At 49.3% G+C, this 25,475-nt stretch overlaps 2 protein-coding genes across 7 annotated transcripts in view; both read left to right on the forward strand.

The window, feature by feature from the left end:
* Window positions 1-8,099, forward strand: part of PMS2 (PMS1 homolog 2, mismatch repair system component) — a 26,452-nt gene extending 18,353 nt beyond the window's left edge. For both annotated transcript variants that reach the window (XM_045813232.2, XM_087867246.1), the window contains exons 12-15: window positions 1,811-1,978; window positions 4,345-4,445; window positions 4,654-4,823; window positions 7,385-8,099. In XM_045813232.2, the coding sequence (XP_045669188.2) occupies window positions 1,811-1,978; window positions 4,345-4,445; window positions 4,654-4,823; window positions 7,385-7,528 (583 nt within the window). In that variant the 3' untranslated portion in view covers window positions 7,529-8,099. The remainder of the gene's footprint in view (window positions 1-1,810; window positions 1,979-4,344; window positions 4,446-4,653; window positions 4,824-7,384) is intronic.
* Window positions 8,100-9,295: 1,196 nt separating this feature from the next.
* RSPH10B (radial spoke head 10 homolog B) overlaps window positions 9,296-25,475 on the forward strand; it is a 53,803-nt gene continuing 37,623 nt past the window's right edge. For 4 of the 5 annotated variants that reach the window (XM_087867263.1, XM_087867273.1, XM_087867276.1 and 1 more), the window contains exons 1-7: window positions 9,296-9,338; window positions 10,599-10,915; window positions 17,073-17,148; window positions 19,952-20,020; window positions 21,378-21,551; window positions 23,182-23,267; window positions 24,383-24,503. In XM_087867263.1, coding sequence (XP_087723389.1) covers window positions 10,659-10,915; window positions 17,073-17,148; window positions 19,952-20,020; window positions 21,378-21,551; window positions 23,182-23,267; window positions 24,383-24,503 — 783 coding nt within the window. In that variant the 5' untranslated portion in view covers window positions 9,296-9,338; window positions 10,599-10,658. Of the gene's footprint in view, window positions 9,440-10,598; window positions 10,916-17,072; window positions 17,149-19,951; window positions 20,021-21,377; window positions 21,552-23,181; window positions 23,268-24,382; window positions 24,504-25,475 lie in introns of all 5 variants that reach the window. The other variant, XM_045813359.2, reaches the window with a different exon arrangement.

Below are 25,475 nucleotides of genomic sequence, written 5' to 3' on the forward strand. Positions count from 1 at the left end.
TGTACTTTGCCCCACTTTGCAACACTGGAGGCTGGACCATGGAAGCATTTCTCCTGGGGCCCTGCCAGACTTTGTCAGTAGGGGGCGCTGGAGGGACACCGCAAGACAGTGCTCGAGCCGGCTTCTCTCCTTGCTTCTTGGCGGCCCTTGTCTTTTCCTCCTGCAAGGCAGCCGCCAGCAGCAGGCCCAGCAGTGCTCACTCTGTTGTTCCAGAGGACTTGACAGACTTGTTTTTATCCAGTGGGCTGCAGGTCTGAAGCTCAGCCGGGGAGGGGACAACGCTCTTCCAGGAGTTCCTTCTGGACGCGCTCCCAAATCCTTAGAGGTCGCAGCTGCATCCTACATTTGCTGCTCCCGTGGTTCTTAGCTAGGTATTAATCACCTTATACTAGTTGCCAGTACTATTATGAATTTTCCCTGTTCAAATCACGGGTGTGGTTTTTGTATCTTGACTGGACTCTGACATGGAATTACTACCAGGAATGGTCCCAGGAGACACACCCTCAAAGACAGGATTTGGGGATTGGTTTGGTCCTGACCTTGGACCTGAGCTCCGTGCTCAGCTCCTTGCCAACAGGAAATGGGAGGTTAGTAATCCATGGTGCACGGAGGCATCACTGTTAAGACTCTCACCCGTGGTTGACCGGTGAAGCACCCACCTGATCAGGAGCCCAGGTGGCTGCTGTGCTGTGGGAGGGACCTTCCTCGCTGCGCCGGAGCGCTTACAGAAAGAGGGGACCGTCTCCGGTCTCCGCTCCAGGCGCCGTCTGAGAACCACAGTACTTCCATGGCAGGTTTGACAGTGTCTCATGTCCTGCGGCCACAGGGCCGATCCTCCTGAGTTGTGTGGGGTGGAGAATGGCAATGTCAGGGTCTCGCGGGAAGGTCAGTGGTGCTGTCTCCCATCTGCACTGACGCACGTAGTCACTCACGGAGTTAGACTTCGAAGCCACCCACCAAAGGACCCATGGGTGAGCTTGGCAGGTATCAAAAGGATGGATACCCAGGATGGGTAAAAAGGTAGTCTTACACACTGTTGTGGGAGTGCAAACTTCTGTAGCTCTATCGAAGTAAAAAAAAAAAAAAAGTATGTCCACAGCTAGGGATTTATCGCACAGAAATACCCCCAGAACGGTGCAGATTTATGTCCATGAAGGTTCGCTGCAGTGCGTTTTGTATTACTCGAAATGGAAACAGCCGAAATGTCCATTAGTAGAGAATTTGTCAGACAAGTTATGGTCCATCCACACAGTGAGTTCCCATACTCGACTGAAAAGAGTGAAGGAGAGCTGTACGTTTGGGTCTGAGACGGCGCCTGAGATGCATTGTGAAGTGATGGGCGTAGAACAGCGTGAAGAATTAGGATTCCGTTCTCGTTTGTTTCAAACAATGTGTAGACAAAGGTCTGGGAGGACGTACAGTAGTAACAGTAACAGAGCTCCAGTCTCTGGGGAGCTGGATGAATGAACAGCTAATGGTATCTTTCGAGGGTGGAATTATTAGGGGCGCATGGGTGGCTTAGTCTGTTAAGGGTCTGTCTTTCCCTGAGGTCATGATCCTGGGGTCCTGGGATCGAGCCCCGCATCAGGCTCCCTGGTCAACAGGGGAGTCTGGTCTGCCCCTCCATCCGCCCCTCCCCCTGCTCATGCGCGCGCTCGCTCGCTCTCAAGTAAATAAATAAAATCTTAAAGACAGTGGAATTATTAGGGATGTCCTCTATTTTATGGTTTTGTATTGTTTTGTATTACAGTCTATGAAAAGTAATCTTTTAAAATTATAATGACTCATAACGAACATTTTCTCCACGCAGTAAAACGATGTTCGCGGAAATGGAGATCATTGGTCAGTTTAACTTGGGATTTATAATCACCAAACTGAACGCAGACATCTTCATAGTGGACCAGCACGCTACGGACGAGAAGTACAACTTCGAGATGCTGCAGCAGCACACTGCCCTCCAGGGCCAGAGGCTCATAGCGTAAGCTCGTTTTGCTGTTCAGAACTCCCAGTGTTGTCTTCACCCCAAAGTGGAAGACCTACGAGCTTATATGTGTGTGTGTTTCCCTGTTTTTCAGCCACAAGCATCACTATGGCAGATTTGTAATAATAGTCATAGCTGCTGTGTACCGAGTGCTTGTTAGGTGCCAGGCACAGCTGACACGCATTTACACGCACTAACTCATTGACTGCTCCCAGACCTACGAGGTGGCTACTGTTCCCGTCAGTGCTTCACAGGGGTTCACACGGCATCTCACAGACACAGCAGTTAGGGAGCTTTCCCAAGTTCATAGAGCTAATGTGTTCTTTTTTTTTTTTTTTAAGATTTTATTTATTGATTTGAGAAAGAGAGTGCATGTGAGTGGGGGAGGGGCAGAGGGAGAAGCAGGCTCCCCGCTGAGCAGGCAGCCTCACACAGGACTCAGAATCCCAGGACCCTGGGCTCATGACCTGAGCCGAAGGCAGACGCTTAACCGACTGAGCCACCCACGCGCCCCATTATGTGTTAAGTATCAAGCCTTTTACCTTTCCTGGTTGGCCAGAAAATCATCCTGATGAAGGGCACTTTAAGGTATATCGTGTGTCCGTTTCTAGCACACAGGGTACGTGTGTTCAGAAAGGCGGCATCGCCTGTGTGTCCGTCCCCAGCTAGACGAGCTCATGTCCAGTGATTCGTCACTGCGGACTGTGGTGTTTCTCTTCCCTTTGCCAAACTGCCCGCTTTACAAGGTGGTGGGCGGGGGTATCAAGTAAACCAGAAGTCCTTTCTTAAGCCAAGTTAGAAGAAGAGGTCCTGGATTTTCATTTGGGAAATTCAACGACGTAGAGAAACACACTCAGATCCCAACGGGGGTAGATCCCAGCAAGAAGAAATGTTCAACTACAACAGTCAGGCAGCGAGGAAAATACGCTGAGTTTACGGAGTTCTCTGTTTCCTGTGCAGTGGATGAATTCTGTTTATTTTCAGCAGGTGTAAATGGTAACACCAAAGACGTTCAGTAGGCTACTTTATCAGGGCGCCTGGGTGGCACAGTCCGATGGGCGTCTGACTCTTGGTTTGGGGTTGGATCGTGATCTCAGGGTTGTAAGATCCAGCCCAGCGTCGGGCGGCACGCTCAGCAGGGAATCTGCTTGAAGATTCTCTCCCTCTGTCCCTCCCCCCACTCATGCTCTCTAAATAAATAAATGAATGAATGAATAAATAAATAAAATCTTTAAAAAAAACTTACTTTATCATACTGGATTATTCCTGCCTTTTTCACAGAGGTCTTATTTTTCAGCCATTTTACATAAATAACATCTTGTTCGTGACATTTCAGGTTGGCTCAGGTAATCACAGGCTGGGCCATATTTCAAGGATAAAGAACATAGGTCCATCCTTTCCTATGGGGCCCCGTGTGGTCTGGCCCTCCCAACGCCCTCACCTCCTCGTTCTCCATGCTCGAGCCTCACTGGCCATCTTTCTTTTTCAAAACCTTGGCAGGCCTGATGAATTCCCACGTGGCCATTAAGAAGAACAAAGTCGGTCTTTGTGTGTGGCTCTGGGAACATCAGTGGTCCATCCTCGGGCCTTTGCACAGACTTGTCCCTGCCTAGAATGCTTGTCCCTGCACTCACCCCTCCATCCATTACTTGATAATTGCCATCACCCCTGCCCCTTTCCCATCTCAGCTCAGAGGCCCCTTCCTCAGAGACACCTTCCCTGACCCTGTCTCCAGGTCGGTCGTACTTGCTCTGTGCTCTTGTGGACTGGGTGTCTCTTCCTCTTGACTGGCAGCATGCTTTGTAATTATAGTTTGCTTGATCAATGGCATTCTTCCCCACTGGTCTCTTACTCCGTGGGCGCGGAGACCGGGCCATCCTATCTCCTGCCCTTATCAGTCTGTCTCATTAAGCACGCGGGGAATCCAGGAGGACAGGTGGATGGCTTGCCCGGCGGACAGACGGAGACAGGAGTATTGCAGGCGCGGAAGGGGCAGGATAGCAAACAAATGCTCTTTATTCTGCTTTCAGAGGCCTGTAATGCAGCACGGGGAGGAAAAATGCCATCTTCATGTTCTCCCATTATCTTTGAGAGTGGAGTCAGAGAAGCCCGGGGTCGGGGGGGTGGGCTGACAGACTGAGGAAAGCCAGCTGCTTTTGTGGTCGTTTTAACTTTAATAAAAGAAGATTAAAGGGGAATTCTCAGGCAGTTACGTGATAGGAAAGGCACATAGCTCAGAAAGTGTCGCGTTGCTTTTTGAAAGGAATTCAGAGAAGCACGGACTGGTTTAGTTTCCCTACTGCTTTATAGCTAAAGGTTTGACTTCGAGATTGGGTTTGAATCTCCTCTCTCTGTTCTTTCAGACCCCAGACTCTCAACTTAACGGCTGTCAATGAAGCTGTTCTAATAGAAAACCTGGAAATATTCAGAAAGAACGGCTTTGATTTTATTATCGACGAAGGGGGTGAGTTATTAGGACTACGAGGTGCATTCTGTCAGCACCGGGAACAGTCTTTGAGGTTCTGTGGATCCGCGTATTTCATCAGAGATGGGCACGGTTCCCCCAAAAGCATTTTGCTGCTTTCCTCTCTTCCGGCTTTCGTCATCACAGGTAGCCCTGGAGTGAAACGTGCTCTCCAAATAACAGTCTTCTCTGAATTTTCTTCTTTTAGCTCCAGTCACCGAAAGAGCTAAATTGATTTCCTTGCCAACTAGTAAAAACTGGACCTTCGGACCCCAGGACATCGACGAACTGATCTTTATGCTGAGCGACAGTCCTGGGGTTATGTGCCGGCCTTCCCGAGTCAGGCAGATGTTTGCCTCCAGAGCCTGTCGGAAGTCTGTGAGTCAGGAGCGCTCGTCCGCCGGCACCTGCAGGCCCTGCTCGGGCTTGTGGGGGCGGCCGTGTTGTTGACGGTGGCTGGGACTGCCCTGGGTCGTCACATATAACACAGCCACGTGCGTCTGTAAGCACGTGTACCCCGTGAGCCGATCACGGCTTCACTCTGACCTCTGACCCGTCATTACAAGCAGCACGCTCTGTTAGCGCGTTCGCGGATCCCGGGTCGGGGAGCTGCCCAGGCCGTGGTTTGTCTGTGGGCGGGGAGTAGCTCGGGCAGGTGAGCCTTCCTGCTGCCGGCCCTAAAGGCAAGGCCTCCCTCGAGCGGGCACCTCACTGGGCGCCCGGTTCCACGGCCGCCGCTCAGGCTGCCCCGGGGTGGGGGGGGTGATCAGGCCTGATGTCAAAGTAAAGCAGGTGCCTCCGGATCACCTGGCCCCTGGGAGCGGCCAGGATGCCCTCCCTTCATCCAACCCTCCCTGAGCCCCGGCTGTGTGCCCCGTCCAATAGGTTCAGGAAAGAAGTTAGAACAGCGTGGGGCTGGGGAGTGGCCACGACAACCCGGGCAAGCAGTCGAGGTGACGGCAGGGAAGGGCTGTCTTAGGAGGGGTTATCTGAGCTGACGCTTGGAAGGGACAGAGCCCCGTGGGGAAGAGCTCTCCGAACAGAAGAAACAGCAAGTGCAGGGGGTGGGGTGTGTGAACCAAGCCCGAGGCTGCCCGTGTGACCAGAGCGGGGCCGGGGTGCGAGTGCAGCAGCTTCCTCACGTTTGGGGGGCGGGTGGCCTAAGAGCTGTTGCAGACTTGGGCTCTGAGGCCCCGTCAGGCTGTAAGTGGAGGTGTCTGAACCGGTCAGATGAGTGATGCAGAGCTCGGGGAAATGTCGGAGAGAAAACAGCCTTGCGATTGGATGACGTTACTCCAGGGAGGGGTGCTTAGAGCAGAGAGCGGGCCGGGGCTGACTTCCAGCCACGCGGCTTTGCTTGATGAAGACCTAATACCGTTCCCCGGTCCCGGGGTGAGTGGGAGGCAGCGCGGACCAGCCTGTGCTCATACCAGGCGTTCATTTTGGAATCCCGTCTCGACGTGACTCAGAGCTCTCTGGGGCCACAGGCTGCACCCCGACCTTCTGCCCCCTGGCAGGCCCGTGGTGCTGCGGCTCTTCCTCCGTCCATGTGCTCAGCGTTGTGGGCTCCCCTCTGCCGCACCCCGAGGGGCCGTGCTCCTCCCTGCTGGCCCTGCAGCCCTGTCTGCTCACTCAGCTCTGGCCACACGGGCCACCTTCCAGGTCTGCGGCTGCTCCAGCCCTCCTCCCGCCTCACATCCCTCCTTCACGGACCTGGCTCCCTCCGGTCCTTGGGCTCCCCCTGGCACCCCTCTGAAGTAGCCTCTCCCAGGCTCTGGGGCACGGCCCCCTGGGTGATACTTGCCTTATTTCTCTGCGAACTTGTCTGCTGCATGTCTTGCCTCTGGCGCTGTGTGTGGCCCATGGAAGAAGGAAGGAGACGCATAGGCTCAGGCTTGTCGCCTCCCACCATCTCTCTTTGTTTCTCAGGGGCTCAGTTTCTCCGTGTTTGCTGTGGACTCCGTGTTTGCTCATCGCCATGTATGTGTCACATAGAGATACATGCTCTGGAGAAAAGCAGGGTGAGGGCCACAGAGGGACAGACAGGGAGTGCTCCTGAGAGGAGGCAGGGACAGAAGCCTGAAGGAAGGGGCAGTGAGACATGCAAGTATCTGGGGACGGAGTCTCCTGGGCAGAGGGCATAGCCAGTGCCAAGGTCCTGGGGCAGGTGCTTGCATAGTCCATCTGTAAGAGCTGGCCTGCTGGAGTGGGGGCAGGGAGGAATGAGCGCTTGCAGGTGCAGGCACTAAGGCCAGTGAGGGCCAAATCAGGTGATGCGTGTGGGCTTTTATCCAGGTGAGAGGGAAGAGCTGAGAAGGTGAGCCATGTAGGTGATCTGACATGCCTTTTTTTTTTTTTTTAAAGATAGGGGCACTGGGGTGGCTCAGTCAGTTGAGCGTCTGCCTTCAGCTCCGGTCATGATCCCGGGGTCCTAGAGTCGAGCCCCATGTGTGGCTCCCTGCTGCTCTCCCTGCTTGTGTGTGTGTGCGCTTTCTCTCTCTCTCTCTTTGTCTCGCTGTCTCTCAAATAAATAAATAAAATCTTAAAAATAAAACAAAAAAATAAATAAAAGGAGTTGCTGGCTGCTGAGTGCAGAGCAGCCAGAAGGGGGCCACAGGGAGGCCTGCCCGGGTGACAGGTCAGGGCAGCTGCACGGAGGCGGTGATGGAGTCGCCGAGACTGGTCGGATCCTGGACAGGTTTGGTCAGCGTCCCTGGCAGCGGTGTGCTGCTGTGCGGGAGCCACGAGGCGCTGGATTTCCCGAAGGGGGGGGCCTCAGACAGGAGAGAGTAGGTAGGGCTCCTCCAAGAAGCTTTTTCGGGGAACGTTGTTTTTGAGTTGTAATCTTGTCCGTCTCTGTTTCAGAAGAAAATACTACTGAAGAGTTGCTGTTTTGACCAAGACCAGTAAAACTTTCACCCGCTGTGTCTCCTCTTCAGGTGATGATTGGAACTGCTCTTAACACGAGCGAGATGAAGAAGCTCGTCACCCACATGGGCGAGATGGACCATCCCTGGAACTGTCCCCACGGAAGGCCGACCATGCGACACATGGCCAACCTGGATGTCATTTCTCAAAGCTGACCGCGCTTCTCCTTTTATAGAACTATACATTTTATTGCAGATTTTTCTGTTCCCAAAAGCAGGGTTTTAACTAGCCGCTTCTTGTTTGCAAACGAACCTGGCGTTTTAAAAAAATGACCAGATCCTTCGACGTGATCTCGAGAACCTTTTCAGACCACATGGAGCATTGCTTGCCACGTTTTTTTGTTCTGCACTTGAATGTGTGCACGTGTACAAGGGAGAGCACGTCACAGAAACAGGAAGAACGCCTGGCAGGTCCCTCAGGCCTCTGCTGCTGTGGCCTGAGCTATTTTAGCCGCGGCTTTCGGCCCGTAATATGATTACATTCATAATGGTTTGATTTTATAAAATCATGGTCCTTTTGAGTTAGTGGTTCTCAATCCTAACACATATTAAATTAAAAAAAAGAAAAAAGGAATAAAAACAAAACCCAAGGGGGATTCCCCGCCCAGCTGAAAGAAAATGGCCCAGGTGGGGCCTGGGGTCACTATTTTTAAATGGTCCCTGGTGCAGCCCGGGTGGCAAAGCACTGTCGCAGGCAAGGGGAAATAAAAGGTTGATTTTTCTGTAACCTTACTGCTGCGGTTTTGTTTCCTTGGGCTGTGAATTGCAGGATGTTCTCCTTACTTGCCCTGAGTGGTACTGGAGAGAGCAGAAACTCTGTTGTCAAATAGTTTTTCATGGACTCTCGTCCCGTTTGAACCCGGCCAGAGACGGAGGTCAGAGTGCCCTCTGGACCCAGATGGCTGTTGGTGTAGAGTGACCAGTGTGAAGCACCCGCCCCGTGCTCACCCACCCTCCCAGCTTCTGTTTGCAAACTTAGAATTCTTCAGATGTCGTGAGACAATCACGTAATCATTGTCATGTGTCAAACACTATGCAGCTGTGCCCTGCTGCGGCTCATTTGATCATTGCAGGAACTGCACATTGGGGTTTGGTAGGCACCCCCCACATCCCGACTGCCAAGACGGCTGTGTCCTAATCTGAGAACCCTCAAATACGTGACCTAAATGGCCAGAGGGGGCTCTGAAGATGCGGTTGTGGGAGGGGTCATGAATGGGGCAAGGCTCCCGGGTTGGCTGGGTAGATTACCCCGCCCAATCCAGCTGATGACTTAAAAGTTGGAGAACCTGGGGCGCCTGGGTGGCGCAGTCGTTGGGCGTCTGCCTTTGGCTCAGGGCGTGATCCCGGCGTTCCAGGATCGAGTCCCACATCGGGCTCCTCCGCTGGGAGCCTGCTTCTTCCTCTCCCACTCCCCCTGCTGTGTTCCCTCTCTCTGCTGGCTGTCTCTCTGTCACATAAATAAATAAAATCTTAAAAAAAAAAAAAAGTTGGAGAACCTTTCTCAGCTGATACTGAAGATGTAGGAAGGCCGCCTGTAGAAGCTGGAAAAGGCAAGGCAAGAGGTTCTCCTCTGGAGCTGCCAGAAAGGACCAGCCCTGTTGGACTCCTAACTTAGCATCCTAAGATGATAAATTTGCATTGCTTTCAGCCACTTAAGTTTGGGGTAATTCGTTTAGGTCATTGGAATTCCCGTGTTATGGTGAAGATAAAGGCTGCAAGGCCACCCGGCAATTAGCGGAGCTGGGAGAACCCAGGTCCAGGTGCATCCAACTCCAGACCGCCACCTGGCCTTCTGGACCAGAAGCACGGAGTGAGCCCTGATGCTCAGCGGCTTCTCAGCCGGCGGTCCCTTTAAGGGCGGAGCGGGGCCCGCGGTTCCCTGGAGACCGGCCCGCGTCAGGACGCGCCGCGTTACGCGCAGCACCTCCGCCGAGGCCTGGCTGAGCCCCCGGAAGTCCGGAGCCAGGTGAGCGCCTTGCCGGTGGTCCTGCGTGCGCCACCGCAGACGTGACGGCGAAGTCCGGCTCTTCCTCTGCCGGGCGGACGCGGGCCCCAGGACCTGAGCGGGTGCGGTGGGTGGGAGGTGCGGGGGAACCCCAGGCTCAGAGAAGGCGCGCTCCTTTTCTGCTGCCTAATGAACAAATAACGATAATACGACCTCACAGACCGTCAAAGTTAGGGGGCAAAACGCCATGAGAAACGAGATTTGCCTTATTCGTAGGACAGATTTTACTCACAGAGGACCAGAAATCCTATCTATAGCAAAGACTCACCTGGGCTTCACTGGCGAGAGTGGACTCACCTGGGCTGCACAGGACAGTCGATGGGGTGGGGGCTGAAAGAGTAGCGGGGGTTTGAAGGAAGAGAAAAGCAGGATCATGTTGGTGAGAGCAAAGCTTAGGTAGGGGTGGGTTGAGCTGGCAGGCGGGGTGTCCAAAGGATGCTATCCAAGCCTTGGGGGTATGGGGTGCCCACTGTGCCCCTCAGGGTGTGAGGAGGGACTAGACCTTGCCCTGCACCCCAGGACTCATCTGTGTGTCCTGCTTGTTGGACTGAGATGCTTTCAATGGGGCCAGTTTGGGAGACCATGGAAACTATGGCTTCGGGGACCTGCCCTCAGCTCTGTGACCTCGGGCACACATCACGCCGTTCCTTTTCTGGCATGGGAGCACTCAGTCTGGCATAGGGAGTAGGCAGCCAGTGATTTCAAGTTCAAAAACAGGAAAGTGACCTAATCACTCCATCATGGATAGTGTGCTGTATCCCATACTTTAGGGGGTGTCCGGGCATCGTTTCATGTAATTCTTAAAATGAGACGCGGCACTGTTATTTCCATTTGTCAGTGAAGTAGAAGGAGATTGACCTCAAGAGCTCACAGCTGGTGAGGCGCCACGAGGAGCCCGAATCCAGCTCTTGGAAACTCTGCCGGGCAGATGTGTTGAGAGATGGGCTTTTAAAACCTTAGGGATTAAGCGGCCATTTTTCATGTATCAGGTTACCTTCTTGCTGGGACACTATTTGAAAAAGAAAAATGGTAGGTGATGGATCCAGTTGAAACAAAATTTTTTTTAGGTACAACCAAGAAGATATTTCTATAAACTGGTGATACTTGATGGTTGTAGTTTTTCAAGCTTTAGGAGGAGAACGACCACGAAGCTGGGTTGCAAAGCTGAAATTTCAACTCCAAGTGGAACCTGCAAGTATTTAGAGAATTTTTATTTTTCAGGTGAAACTGATCAGCGCTTTGAAACAAACAGTGAAGGAAACTTGAGGACTTCTAAAGACAATGGTGAAAGAAAAGAAAAGAGCCGACAAAAAGGGGGATAAGTCTGGCCGCTCTCCCTCCTCTCTCTCGGATTATCCAGAGTTTGCCAAACAAGACGGCAATGCAGCTAGACAAGAGATGTCCCCAGGTGCTGTCCCACCGTTGGAAATGCAGCCCATCGATTTGGGGCCCCGAGGAGAGTCCAAACATGATCACCAGCAGAATGAAGGTGCCACTCAGTATGAAGAGCCCATTCTCACCAAACTCATAGTCGAAAGGTGATTTTATTGGCTTGCATCTTCCCTGTTCCCCTTTCTATGCTCTCTGTTCTCTCTCTCTCTCTCTCTCTCTCTCACAATCTCTTCTTGTGGCTTTCCCCGCCCCTCCCCTAGATTACTATAAAAACCTAGGTCTCTCTCCTGGAGCTCGAGGTTCAAATTTTTAACTCCCTACTGGACATCGTCCACTGGACTTCAAGCCCCCTGTGTCCCAAAGCAAAGACTGCAGGACTTGAAATGAGATCTGACGTCAACACCATCATTGAACTTTTCTGAGCCTCAGGTTCTTTTTTTCTTTCTTTCTTTCTTTCTTTCTTTCTTTCTTTCTTTCTTTCTTTCTTTCTTTCTTTTTCTTTCTTTCTTTTTCTTTCTTTCTTTCTTTCTTTCTTTCTTTCTTTCTTTCTTTCTTTCTTTCTTTCTTTCTTTCTTGTTTTATTTATTTGAGAGAGGAGGAAATCAGGAGAGAGAGCATGAGCAGGAGGAGGGGCACAAAGAGGGAGAAGCAGACTCCCCGCTGAGCAGGGAGCCCAATGTGAGGCTCAATCCCAGGACCCCGGGATCATGACCTGAGCCGAAGGCAGACGCTTCACTGACTGAGCCACCCAGGCGCCCTGAGCCTCAGGTTCTTAACTGGGGAAAACACACCCCATAGAGGGTTCTTCCACAGGTTGCTACTTCTCAAGCCATTGGCTTCTTCGCCGATCTCTGTTGATTTCTGTAAGGGTGCTACCATTTCCACCCTCTCCAGGCTGTCCTCCTCCTTCCCGGTGCTTTCATTATTTCTTTTCCCTCTCGGCTTCTCTCAGTAGTCCTTTTCTCTATGCTTGCTTCCCCTCTTCATTCTCTCCTGACTGGACTGCTGGCCTCATTTCCTAAAGATTTGAGATTTGCCTTCCTAATTGTTTCCATCACTCCCTGGATTAGTTATCCGTCTTTGTAACAAGTCGCCCCAGAACGTGATAATTCAGACAAATATTATCTCACACAGTTTATGGGGGTCAAGAACTGGGGAGCAGCTTAGCTGGATGGTATTGGGTTAGGATCTCTGGAGGTTCAGCCAAGATGCCAGTCTAGACTGCCATCATCTGAAGGCCTGGCCGGCTGCTCGGTCCGATTTCCAAGCGGCTCCCTGACATGGCTGTTGGCGGGAGGCCTCAGTCCCTCATCCCACGGACTCCCTCCACAGAGCTCCCACACTCTTAGAAACTTTGGATTTCTTTCCATTGCCTATAGGATAGAGGCCTGACACTCTGACCCCAGCCTGCCTCTCTCCTCTTAAACTCAAGAGCCCAGCTAGACTTCTCGCCACTATCCCTTGGCTTTGCCTTTGCTCGCAAAGATAGCTTTGCTGGAGTGTTTGTCCCGTGTTTCTGAATGACCAAATCCCACCTACTCTTAGGCTCTAAGCTTTTCCATTGCTGCTTCCCAATAGGAAGTCATTCTGCTCAAAACATCTTTTATCATACTTCTCACTTTCTGTTATGTGTTACTGTGCACGTAGCTTGTATTTCTTCCTATTACATACATATCTAATGTGTGTGAATCACTGTAATCTGTTTCCAGGTCTCAACCTCTCTGTCGGGGGGAACATTCCATCCCAGCAGAGACACACCCCAAAATATCAAACCCTAGACCTTCGGCCTTGTGGGTGCTCAGTCAAGATTTATCGTTTGAATGCTAACAGTGGCCACTTTTATTTTTATTCTTAGTTGACGTATAGTGACACACTGTTACATGAGTTTCAAGCGTACAACGTAGCGATTCAACCACGCTAGACGTTATGCTCTGCTCCCCGCAAGCATAGCTACGATCGGTCACCAGACAGCACTATCGCAACCCCATTGACTATGTTCCCTGTGCTGTGCCTTTTACCCCCGGGACTCCCTGCGTAACTGGAAACCTGTATCTCCCTCTCCCCTTCACCCATTTTGCGCATCCCCCTAACCATCAGTTCTCTGCATTCGTGGGTCTGTTTTTACTTTCTGTATTTTAGATTCCACCTAGAAGTGAAATCGGGTATCTGTCCTTCTCTGACTTATTTCACTTATAATACTCTCTAGGTCCATCTGTATTGTTGCAAAAGGCGAGATCTCATTCTCTTTTATGGCTGAGTAATATTCCATTGTATGTACATACCACATCTTCTTTTTCTGTTCATCTATGGATGGATGCTTGGGTTGCTTCCAAATCTTGGTTCTTTTTTTGTTTGTTTGTTTAAAGATTTTATTTATTTATATGACGAGAGACAGCCAGCCAGAGAGGGAACACAAGCAGGGGGAGTGGGAGAGGAAGAAGCAGGCTCCCAGCAGAGGAGCCTGATGCGGGGCTCGATCCCAGAACGCCAGGATCAGGCCCGGAGCCAAAGGCAGACGCCTAACGACTGAGCCACCCAGGCGCCCCCCCAAATCTTGGTTCTTGTAAGTAATGCTGCAATAAACATGGGGTGCATTTATGTTTTCGAATTTGCATTTTCATTTTCTTTGGGCAAATATCCAGTGCTGGAATGACTGGATCATATGGTTTTCTATTTTTAATTTTTTTGAGGAACCTCCATACTATTTTCCACGGTGGCTGCGCCAATTTACTTTCCCACCAGTGGTGCACAAGGGTTCCCTTTTCTCCACATCCTTGTCAACACCTGTTGTTTCTTGTCTTTTTGAGTCTAGCCATTCTGACAGGTGCAAGGTGATATCTCATTGTGGTTTTGTTTGCGTTTCCCTGTTGGCGAGTGATGTTGAGTATCTTTCCATGTGTCTGTTGGCCGTCTGTATGTCTTCTTGGGAAAAATGTATAGGCGGGTCCTCTGCCCATTCTTTAATGGGATCATTTGTATCTTTGGTGTTGAGTTGTATGAGTTCTTTATGTAACGTATACATTAACCCCTTATTGGATATGTTATTTGCAAATATCTTTTCCTATTCAACAGGTTGCCTTGTTTTGTCAATGGTTTCCTTTGCTATGCAAAAGCTTTTTATTTTGATGTAGTCCTCATAACTTATTTCCACTTTTGTTTCCCTTGCCTGAGGAGTCATATCTACAAAAATGTGGCTGTGGCTGATGTCAGAGAAATTACTGCCTGTGCTCTCTTCTAGGAGTTTTGTGGGTTCAGGTCTCACACTTAGATCTTTAATCCATTTTCAGTCTATTTTTATGCATGGTGTAAGAAAGTGGTCCAGTTTCATGCTTTTGCATGTAGCTGTCCAGTTTTCCCAGCACCATTTATGACAGACTGTCTCATCCCCATTGTACATTCTTGCCTCCTTTGTTGTAGGTTAATGGACCATATAAGTGTGGGTTTACTGGGCTGTCTATTCTATTCCATTGATCTATGTGTCTGTTTTTGTCCCAGTACCACACCGTGTTGATTACTACAACTTTGTAGCGTATCTTAAAATCTGGGATTGTGATACCTCTGGCTTTGTTCATCTTTCTCAAGATTACTTTGGCTATTCAGCATCTTTTGTGGTTCCGTACAGATCTCAGTATTATTTGTTCTAGTTCTGGGAAAAATGCTGTTGGCATTTTGATAGGGATTGCATTGAATCCGTAGATTGCTTTGGGGAGTACGGACATTTTAACAATATTAATTCTTACAATCCATGAACATGGAATATCTTTCCATTTGTTTGTATTGCCTTCAATTTCTTTCATCCATGTTTCATAGTTTTCAGAGTACAGGTCTTTCGCCACCTGGGCTGAGTTCATTCCTCGGTATTTTATTGGTTTTGGCGCAATTATAAATGGAATTGTTTTCTTAATCGCTCTTTCTGCTATTACTAGTATATGGAAGTGCCACCAATTTCTGTTAATGAGCTACCACGTGCCAGCTCTGGGTTGAGCACTGTAGGAGGATATTAAAAAGCAGGAAATACGGTCTCCGTAGGCAGTACATAATTATATTCTACACTGGGCTCTTTCTAGAGAAACTCAGCAGAGTTTCTCAGCAATGTGCACGGACTTGGTTCAGGGACGGTGGAGCTTGGGGTACCCTGATGTGGGAGCCAGAGGACTTGAATATCCTGACATAGAGCTGGTCCGGATCCAGGCCAAGAGCACTGGGAAACATGTATGTGTCTTGGGAGTGAGGGGAGGTATCGATACCATTGAATGGAGGTATTATGACCTTAAAAGATCCTTGACAGTTTCTTTATTCGTTGTTTTTTATTACCAAAGTGCTATATACTCACGACAGATGACGTGATGCCAAGTTATCTTAAAGAAGGGTTCATTCTCAGGGGCACCAGGGTGGCTCAGTCGGTTAAGTATCTGCCTTCAGCTCAGGTCATGATCCCAGGGTCCCAGGATCAAGCCCCACATGGGGCTCCCTGCTCAGCAGGGAGTCTGCTTGTCTCTTTCCCCTTACTCGTGCTTGCTCTCTCTCTCTCTCTCTTAAGCAAATAAAATCTTAAAAAAAAAAAAAGAAGAGTACATTCTTTTCCGCCACCATATTCCAATTTCGCCCCCCCCGCCCCTCCCCTCCCATGGGTTGCCACAATCTCTCATGAATTAGAAGAAAGTCTTTGGGTTTTACAAGAAAATAATCACATAATCTTCAAGTTAAAATAATATCCTAACTCTTGCCGATAGTTATGCAGATTACTTAAGTTTCCCGACTCTCTGCATGACCTAGAAACTCTAAAACAATATTGAATAATTGGTGGGAAGAGCAGGCAGATTTTAAGGGAGTTGCTTTTGGTATTTCACTCGCAAAAATCATATATACTACCGCTTTTTCATAGTCTCTTATGTTTAGGTAGTTTCCTTGTGTTATTATAGAAATGATTGCTGAATTTCATCAGATACCTTTCTGGCGTCTTGATAATGACCTATGGTCTTTCTCCTTTGATTTGCTGGTGCCATGAATTGTGTTTATAGATTTTCTAATGTTGAATCCTCCTTGGATTCTTGGACTAAGCCCGGTTTGGTCATGGCTGTCACCTGTTTGTTTGCTTTTCATCTCCCTGACCCCAGAGCTTAGAGCTGAGTGAGGTCCCAAATCACACGTTATCCGTCTGGTTCTGAGCTCGAAATCTGCACACGGTTCTTGAGCCGGTCTTCCCCAAAGCCAGCACATCAGCGAGCCCTTTTGGCCTCATATCTAGAATATATTAAAAACAAACTTTTTAAATTATCATAGTAAAATACACATAACATAGGGAGCACCCAGGTGACTCAGTGGGTTAAGTGTCCGACTCTTGATCTCAGCTCAGGTCTTGATCTCAGGGTCGTGAGTTTAAGCCCTGCACTGGGCTCTGTGCTGGGCTCCATCCTGGGTGTGGAACCTGCTTAAAAAATGTACACAGAAAATTTCCTCTTTTAACCACTGTAAGTGCACAATCCAGTGGCATTAAGTACACACACCCTGTTGTGCCACCATCACTGCTATCAATTTCCAGAACTTTTTCATCATTCCGGACAGAAACTGTGCAGAATAAACTGTCACCTTCCATGTCCACTGCCTTTCGCTGTTTCCTCCTGGTTGTTAGCTCCCCGCACAACCTCTTCACACAGCATCCAGCCAGAGTGCTCTCTGCACGACATAAATCTGACCTTGGCCAACTCCCCTCTTGGAGGTCTGGATTTTACTGTAGTCCCTGAGCCTCTGTCTCCTCTTCTCTTCCTCCCTCCGTCCTGTGCCCCAGGTGGGCCACCCTCCTTTCTGTTGGCCGAACTTGAGCTGTCGGGCTCTTTCCTGCCTCAGGGCCTTTGTACTTGCTGTTCTCTCTTCCCAGGATTCTTCACAGGGCTGTTTGTTTCATGACCTGCGGGTCTCAGTACAGCTCCCATGTCCTCCGAGAGGCCTCTGCCCTGACTGCCTGTATGTAGCAGCCTACTTATTCTCAGCCGCGTTCCCTGATCACGTCTTTCCCAAAAATTGAACATGACCGGGAATTACCTTGTTTGTGTGTTTCCTGTGTGTTGTCTGTGTCTCCTCCATGACGTATGAGCTCCCCCGAGGGCAGGAACTTTCCAGTCTTGTTCACGGCACCAGGCCAGTGCTTAGAAAGGGGCACAGTGGCACTTCGGGGGACGTTTGTTGAGTGAATAAACGTGAGATAGCTTCACTGTACTTCTTCACTGATGTTAATTATGATTTCACCCACTGTCACTTGGTTTGCTGATGCCACGCATTGCCTTGAGCTTTATTTCTTTGTAGCTACGAAGGGGAAAAAGTCCGTGGACTCTATGAGGGAGAAGGCTTTGCGGTCTTTCAAGGAGGCTGCACCTACCACGTGAGTGACACATTTCGGGAGCGGGCAGGGAGGAAGCTTAGAATGTTCTGTGAGAGTTTCAGATTTGTGTCTTCAGAAAAGTCCGTGGATTCTCCAAAAGAAATCGGAAGTACTTAATGCTGATTTATTTCGAGTACCTGTTCTAAGGTAAAGCATGGCTCCATACAACTGAAGTTGTCATTTTTTAAAAGAGTTTATTTGTTTTTAAAGATTTTATTTATTTGTTTTTAAAGATTTTATTTATTTGTCAGAGAGAGAGAGAGGGAGAGAGCACAAGTAGGGGGAGCGGCAGGCAAAGAGAGAAGCAGGCTCCCCGCTGAGCAGGGAGCCCGACGCGGGGCTCGATCCCAGGACCCTGGGATCATGACCTGAGCCGAAGGCAGACGCTTCACCGACTGAGCCCCCAGGCGCCCCTCAAGTTGTCATTTTAGGTTGTTTTCTTTTCCTGATTCTTATTTATTGTACAAACAACATCAAGGCGAGTCAAGTAAGTGAGAGTAATATCCCAGTATGGATCCTTTCCTGGTAAGTATTTTGGGTGTGCTGCGTGTCCCTCTTACTCCGTGAATGGAAGGAAGGAAGTATCCGCGTTCACGTGGGCCTATGGCCTTTGCAGATCACGTCTTGAGTCTTTTTTCACTTATGAACACGTTGCCGTATTGCTGCATGGTTTTCGTGACTTAAATATTTCATGGTGAAACGCACATTAAATTTACCGTTGTAACCATTTTAAGTGGGTAGTTCAGCAGCATTACCTGCATTCCCATCATGGTAGAGCCCTCCCCACCCTCCATCTCTGGAACTTTTCACGTTCCCAGACTGAAACTCTGTCCCCATTTAAGCACTGACCCCCATTTCTTCCTCTATAAATATAAAATAGACTTTATTTATATTATAATATTTTATTTATATTATACATTGTTTATATACTATATAGATATTTATCTAATTATATAACTGAAATATAATATGTTCTATATATATTGCATAGCGTTCTGACTTACTACTCAGTACTGTACCATAATTATTAGATAGTTTGAGGCGGTCTCACGTTTTTGCCGTCGTTAATAATGACGCAGTCAATCATTCAGATTACCGAAGAAACATGCGCTTGTCCTAAGAACAAGTTGTTGCGGTCGGGGTCCTAGAGCATGGGTTTCCATACCCTGATTTTTTTTCCCCTGCCAAACATATGACACAGTCTTATTCCTGTGTCATAAAAGCTCCTAGAAAGGCCATTATTATGGCTGAAGACACTCACTGAGGCGACTGTCCCGTCGGCCGTCGCCAGTTTCGGAATAAGCAGCGGCGTTCATCTAATCAGAATCTTCTTTCAGAATCAGAACCTTCTGGCAGCCCTGGGGGGTGAGCACTTCAACACGATCCCCGGTTCTTGATCACCGGGCTCAGGCCCTCCCAGGCTGCTGAGGACGCGGCGTCAGCTCCGACTAGCCCAGAGGTGCTTGGCTTAGTCGCCCGCAGCTCAAGCCTGGCCCGCTGGCCTCCCGTGGGGGCAAACACCCTCCATTTCTAGAGGCTCTCCTCCCCACCCACGGCCTGCTACTTGCTGTGTAAGCTTTCCGTAGTTTCCTCAGACTCTTTTGATTAAAAATAATCATCCCTTGGATCTTTAAGCTGTGAGAGAGGTGGACCCAGCAGAATGACTCCGTAGCCCCAGGCCCCACGTCCTGAGGCCCCGGGTTTGCCATGTGTTTACATCACAATCCCGTCAAGATAGACATGAAACCACACACTTCATGAAACCTTTGCCTTTACCATGCAGAGGCAGTGAGATCCTTTCTAGTTTGTTAAAACACTGGTTGTTGTGACCCTGACGGATCCCACAGTCACACACAAGAGCCAGCCCACAGTTGGAGAACCATTGGCTGCCCCACGCTTTCCTCCGTCCCAGCCTGACTGTCGCGAACCCGGGCTCATAACCTAACGTGTCATCTTGCTGGTGAGCTGGGGCCGAGGTTCCCCAGAGAAGCGTGGTCCGGGGGACCAGCAGCATTACCTGGGAATTTTTTCAAAATGCACATTCTCGGGCCCCAGCCCAGACCTGCTGATGAATCAGAGTCTCAGGGGTGGGGGGGCAGCAGCCTGTGTTTTCACAATCCGCAGGCGACTCCCAGGCATGGTAGAGGCTGAGAACTGCCGGGGTCGGGTGTTGTTTACACGGGATGTGTCCTCCCCTGCACACAGCCCGCTTCTAACCAGGTGATTGATTCCGAGGAAGAACTGGACGTCTTCTTACCCTTCTTTTCTCTGGCAGCATTTAGACATCCAGGTGTGCTAAGCTGTTGGTGACTACTTCCTATATGTTAACAGACACTAAATAGAAGCGGAAAATACTGACAGCCATAGATCGTGTACATGTAAGAATATGTCCGTACACGCGGACACACCCACCCCGACAAATCCCAGCAGGGAACACGGACAAGCATGAAACTTACAAATGGAGTAGCTGCTAATATCCACATCCTGGTTTTCACCAGGTCTACCTAGTTTAAATAAGTTTTAAAAATCCTTGCACTGTGACATGCAAAACCAAAAGCGTGTGAATTCTTTTGAACTGTGGCCTTTTTCGCTGCTTAATTAGGACAGGAAGACACAGACCAAATTTATAACTCATGTTTAACCGTTGCATAGGGCCGCTTGGTGTACGTTTTGGGGAATTTGGACGAGCGTATTCGTGCAGGTGACAGGGGGGAGAAGGCTCATCCTAAGACCTAAAATCATGGTGGCAGGTGGCATGTAGAATGAAGGACTGGTTCTAAGGGTTTGTTGTTCTGTTTTGAAGGGTATGTTTTCAGAAGGACTCATGCATGGACAAGGGACTTACGTTTGGGCCGATGGAGTGAAATACGAGGTAAAGCACGTAATGTGTTACAGTTTTAAGGTGTAATTAATGAAACTTAATGGTCCGCTTCCCGCAATGAAACCTACTACGTTCATAAAAGTGGTTCAGCTCATGGGTTAAAAAAGTCCAGAGAACCAGAGACTGTAGGTGAAAAGTGACTCATGACCGCACGGGCTCCTCTAGCGATCGTTACCCATTTCATCTGTACGTTCTGGAGGTCTCTGTGTTCTCCGTGTGTATTTGTATTTGGCCTCTCTTACTCTTCACAAACACAAATAGTTCATTATACGTTCTCTTCTGTGCCTTTATCTTTGGGGAGATCAAACCATAGGCATCCCTCCAGCTCCAGCTATGTTTACTGGCTGCTTCTATTCCTCTGTTGTGGGTCCCCCTTAACCCGTCTTGCTGGTTTAAAGGGAATGTGCATTTTTAGATGGATTTTGCTAGGCTATTCTAGACGTTGCGATTGCAGAGCTGCTCCTGACGTCATTTGTAAGGGGTAATGCAGATATTTAAAACACGTGCCTGCAATGCACATATTCAAGTAGCAGCCAAGTGAGGGAAACTGAGGCAGGCTTGGGCCAGTTGGGCTGCTCACTGGGGCTGCACAGTGGGAGACGAGCTCAGAGACACAGGGGAGCCTGAGGTTCTGGTGGTTTGGGGCCACCCTTTCCAGGGAAACTCTTTTCCCCCCAACACCCTGTCTCTAGCCTGCGGGCCTAGGTTTATTTCTGGCAGCTCTCAGGCGAGAGTCCTTCTTGTAGGCACAGACCCTACCACACCAGCCTAGATGGGAGGCTTTATGGGAAGGATTGGAACTGTCACAAAAGTACCTTCAGAGAAGTCAGCCGGCCTTGTGGGATCCGGCTGGCTCTCAGGCCAGGTCGCCCTGTCCCCTTCTTCCCACTGGCTGCCTGCCTCTGGCGAGCTCACATTCCCGACCAGCCTGGCCCCGAGCAGCGCGGATTCTCCGGGAGGCAGCCACAGGGCTGGCAAGGCGGCAAGAAGCGTTTCCATCAGTTGATCACCAAGCTGGGCTAATCACCAGAGTCCCCTGGAGAGAACACTAGACGCTCACACGCCCGAGGCCACCTGTTTGCCTCTTGGACCCTTGTCTACACCCAGCTTCTGGCTGTTTTATTCTGCTGGGGCTTCTGCCCAGGGGAGGGGAGGTGAGAGAGGAGGGGGTGTGTAGAGAAGGAAGGAGGAGAGTGGAAACTGGGGGTGCGGGGGAATACTCCACTGCTTCCACGGAGGAGAGACAGGAATAGTATCCAGTAGTCAAGGAGGCATCAGAAACCGCCCACAGAATTAGGGGTCTCTCCCCTGCTTTCTCTCTCTCACTCTCTGGGCCGTTTTGCCCTAGGGGGAGTTTGTGAAGAACATCCCCATGGACCACGGCGTGTACACGTGGCCGGATGGCAGCACCTATGAAGGAGAAGTGATCCACGGCGTGAGGCAAGGATTTGGTATGTTCAAATGCGGCACGCACCCCGTGTCCTACATCGGCCACTGGTGTCACGGCAAGAGACACGGGAAGGTGGGTGAGGCAGCCCCGTGACTCCCGTCCGTTGATAGGATGAACAAACACAGAGGGTGGGAGGTGGGGGCTGGGGTGAAAGTATTTTCACTTTCTGTTGATTGATAGGAAATTCACATCACACGAAATGGACCATTTTGGAATCAGCGGCGGGTGGCATTTAGGGCACTCCCAGCGTTGTGAGAGCTCCACCTCTCTGGTCCCAGAGCATTTTCATCAGCACTCCAAAATTAAACCTGTACCCGCTCTGCAGATATTCCCCGCCCCGACCCCCTGGCGGCCCCCAGTCTGCTTTCTGTCTCTACGGGTTTACCGATCCTGGACGTCTCATAGGAAAGGAACCCTAGAGTATGTGACCTTCCGTGTCTGGCTTCTTCCACTCAGCCTCATGTCTTTGGGATTCCTCAATGTTGTAGGCACTTAATTCCTTTTTGTGGCTGAATAATAATAGTCCAGTGTATGGATGGACCACATTTTGTGTACCCGTTCGTCCATCAACGGACAGTGGGGCTCTCTTCGTCTTTGGGCTTCTGTGAAAGGCGCTGCTATGAAAATGCGTGTAAGGGCTTCTCTGAGTACTTGCTCTCAGTTCTCCGGCGAATAAACCTAGGAGTGGAACGTGGGAACGGGCCGTTTAACGTTCTGAGGACCCTCCAGACTGTTTCCCACTGCAGCTGCACCAGTGTGCCCTCTTGCCGGTGATGCACGTTCCATTCACTGCTTCTGTTTTTTTTAATTTTTTAAAAATGTATTTGACAGAGAGTGAGAAAGGGAGCATAAGCAGAGGAAGGGGGGAGAAGCAGACTCCCCTGCTCAGCAGGGAGCCCGATGCGGGGCTCGATCCCAGGACCCTGGGATCGTGACCTGAGCCGAAGGCAGATGCTTAACCGACTGAGCCCTCCAGTGCCCCACACTGCATTCACTTCTAAGCGAGGTTGCCGCTCCTGGCACTGTTGTCTTGCTTTTTGTATCGGATGATCGAATACCGTAGCCCTGTTTTTGGAAACTGTTGTAAGAAAAGAAACCCTCTACCATTATAATCGTCACTCTGCTCAGATCTAGACTGTTCTGTCTGTTGTATTCTCTTCCCCTCCCATCCCCTCCGGGTCGTGGGATTGAGCCTGGCATCGGGCTCCCGCTGGGTGTGGAACCTGCTTGGGATTCTCTCCCTCTCCCGCTCCCCCGCACTCCCCCTGTTCCTGCAAGTGCGCGTGCGCTCGCTCTCTCTCAAAAAAAAGGGGGGGGGACAGATCTTTGATTGTAGAGAAGGTGCTAATGCTCACTTTAGGTAACAACAGAGCAGAATTGTTTAGGTACTTACTTGACTCGGAGTTACCGAATATAACGAATAGACGAATGTAATGGCTGTAGCCATTCGTGCCTTAATGCGAACCCTTCGTTGTGAGGGAGGCATTGATGTGTGAACAGCTCGTTCTCACGTGGGGGCTACCTTACCAGCTGCTTGATTCCAAGACAGAAACCTACGACGGAGGAGGGGTCTTGCCCAAGTACGACATTGACTTCTGTGCGGTTTAGACTCCCTAAATGCATATATTTTTTAAATCTTTACCTGTAATAAACATTTGTTTTATGAGGCTCGATTTTTTTTAAACGATATTATTTGTTTTAGGGCTCTATTTATTACAACCAAGAGGGTACCTCCTGGTACGAAGGGGACTGGGTGTACAACATCAGAAACGGCTGGGGGGTCCGATGGTAGGTATCGCTGCTGCCACAAGTGGGCTGTGGGTGAAAAGTGTGGGGGGGGCCCAATAATTTTCACTTAGGAGACTTAAAGATAAGGTGCAGAGGGGCGCCTGGGTGACACAGTCAGCTGAGTGTCCAGCTCTTGATTTCAGCTCAGGTCATGGTCTTGGGGTCGTGGGATCAGACTCCACGTCGGGCTCCACACTGGGCGTGGAGTCTGCTTAAGATTCTCTCTCTCCCTCTGCCTCTCCTCTTCCCCTGCTCACACATGCGCTTGCTCTCTCTCTCTCTCTCTCAAATAAATAAAATCTTAAAAAAGGTGTAGAAATTCCGGGGAACACATTTTCTATATAAGCAGGGTGGAATATTTAAATTCACCCCAATATAATCTCCATAATGATGGAAAAATTCTATGGCAAATTTAGAGAAACATTATTTTAAATGAGGTTTAATAGTACAGTTTCATTTTATCACAGGTAGAAACTGTCTTTGTTCTCTATTCATCATGGAAACCTATTACTGTATGTTTTTGGAAGACTCTTGACACATTTGCTTGATTTTATTTTATTTACTTTATTTTTTTAATAAGACATTATTTATTTATTTGACTGAGAGGGCACAAGCAGGGGGAGCAGCAGAGGGAGAGGGAGAAGCAGGCTCCCCGCCGAGCAGGGAGCCCAGTGCGGGGCTCGATCCCAGGACCCTGGGATCATGACCTGAGCAGAAAGCAGACACTTAACCAACGGAGCCACCCAGGCGCCCCCATTTGCTTGCTTTTAGATCGAGTTGATAGAGTCAGACATCTTAAGGGTTGGAATAATTGGGGGAGAAGTGTCAACTAATCATAATCCCATAGGGAGTTAGTTTTAAAAGATTTACAATCCCTGCACTTATCCACTTTCTCGCCTTATTAAATGGTCCGAGGATTTAATAAAGTGGTTTATCCTAAGGTGATGATTTCCACTGACCCCATGCCTATCCACTGGATTTAAGAAGACTGTATGGACATAAGGGTTGGAGTTCTTCAAAGGTGTTAAGAAGTTCAAAAGAGCGTCTTCTTAAAGATAAGTATGGTCTATAAAATAACTGATTGTTTTCCTTTTTTTTTTTTTTTTTGGTCCCAGTTACAAATCTGGAAACATCTATGAAGGTCAGTGGGAAAACAACATGCGCCATGGGGAGGGCAAGATGAGGTGGCTGACGGCGAACGAGGAGTACACGGGCCAGTGGGAGATGGGCATCCAGGTACGGCGCCAGCTCGCGTGACCCAAACACGTCCAGGTGGGGACCCTGCTGTTCCCCACTCAGCACCTGGGTCGCTCTGTGTACCATCCGGTAACTAAACCGAAGCTTTGCTAACTTCAGAATCCCAAAGTATGATTTCTTGGTCCAGACCATCCTTTTTTAAGTACCGTTTCCTCACCTTTCTCTAAAGGTCTTATGCACAGGTGAGGTCCTGGCATGGGCAAATCGTAATTCCCACTGCTCGTGTGCAGACCAAGTCTGTTGTCTACACCTTAGAAGCTGTGTATTTCCCACACAGAAAAGAAAGGCTTTATATGGTCAAGTTTATATAGTTTATACAGCTAGGATTTTCTAATAATATCTGCATAATCTAATAATATCTTCTTAATCCCCATCACCTGTTTCCCCCATCCCCCCACCCACGTCCCTCTGGTAACCAGCAATCTGTTCTCTGTAGTTAAGATTCTGTTTCTTGCTTGGAGTCTCTCTTTCTCTCTCATTTTTTCCCTCTTTGCTTGTTTGTTTCTCAAATTCCACATAGGCGTGAAATCATGATATTTGCCTTTCTCCGACTTATTTCACTCAGCATTATGCTCTCTAGCTCCATCCATGTCATTGCCAAGGGCAAGATTTCATTCTTTATGGCTGAATAATATTCCGTTGTATATAATTGCCACATCTTCTTTATTTATTCATCAGTTTATAGACATTTGGACTCTTTCCATAATCTGGTTATTGTAAGTAATGCTGCCATTGGGTGCGTGTATCCCCATGGATTAGTGTTTCTGTATTCTTTAGGTAAATATCTAGTAGTGTGAATGCTGGATTGTAGGGTAGCTCTAATTTTAACTTTCTGAGGAACCTCCATCCTGTCTTCCAGAACGGCTGCACCGATTTGCATTCCCACCAACAGTGCACGAGGGTTCCTTTTTCCCCCACATCCTCGCCAACACCTGCTGTTTCTCGTGTTGT

Source organism: Ursus americanus, chromosome 2 (genome assembly GCF_024610735.1).
Source record: "Ursus americanus isolate L20-20 chromosome 2, mUrsAme1.1.p, whole genome shotgun sequence".
NCBI lineage: Eukaryota > Metazoa > Chordata > Mammalia > Carnivora > Ursidae > Ursus > Ursus americanus.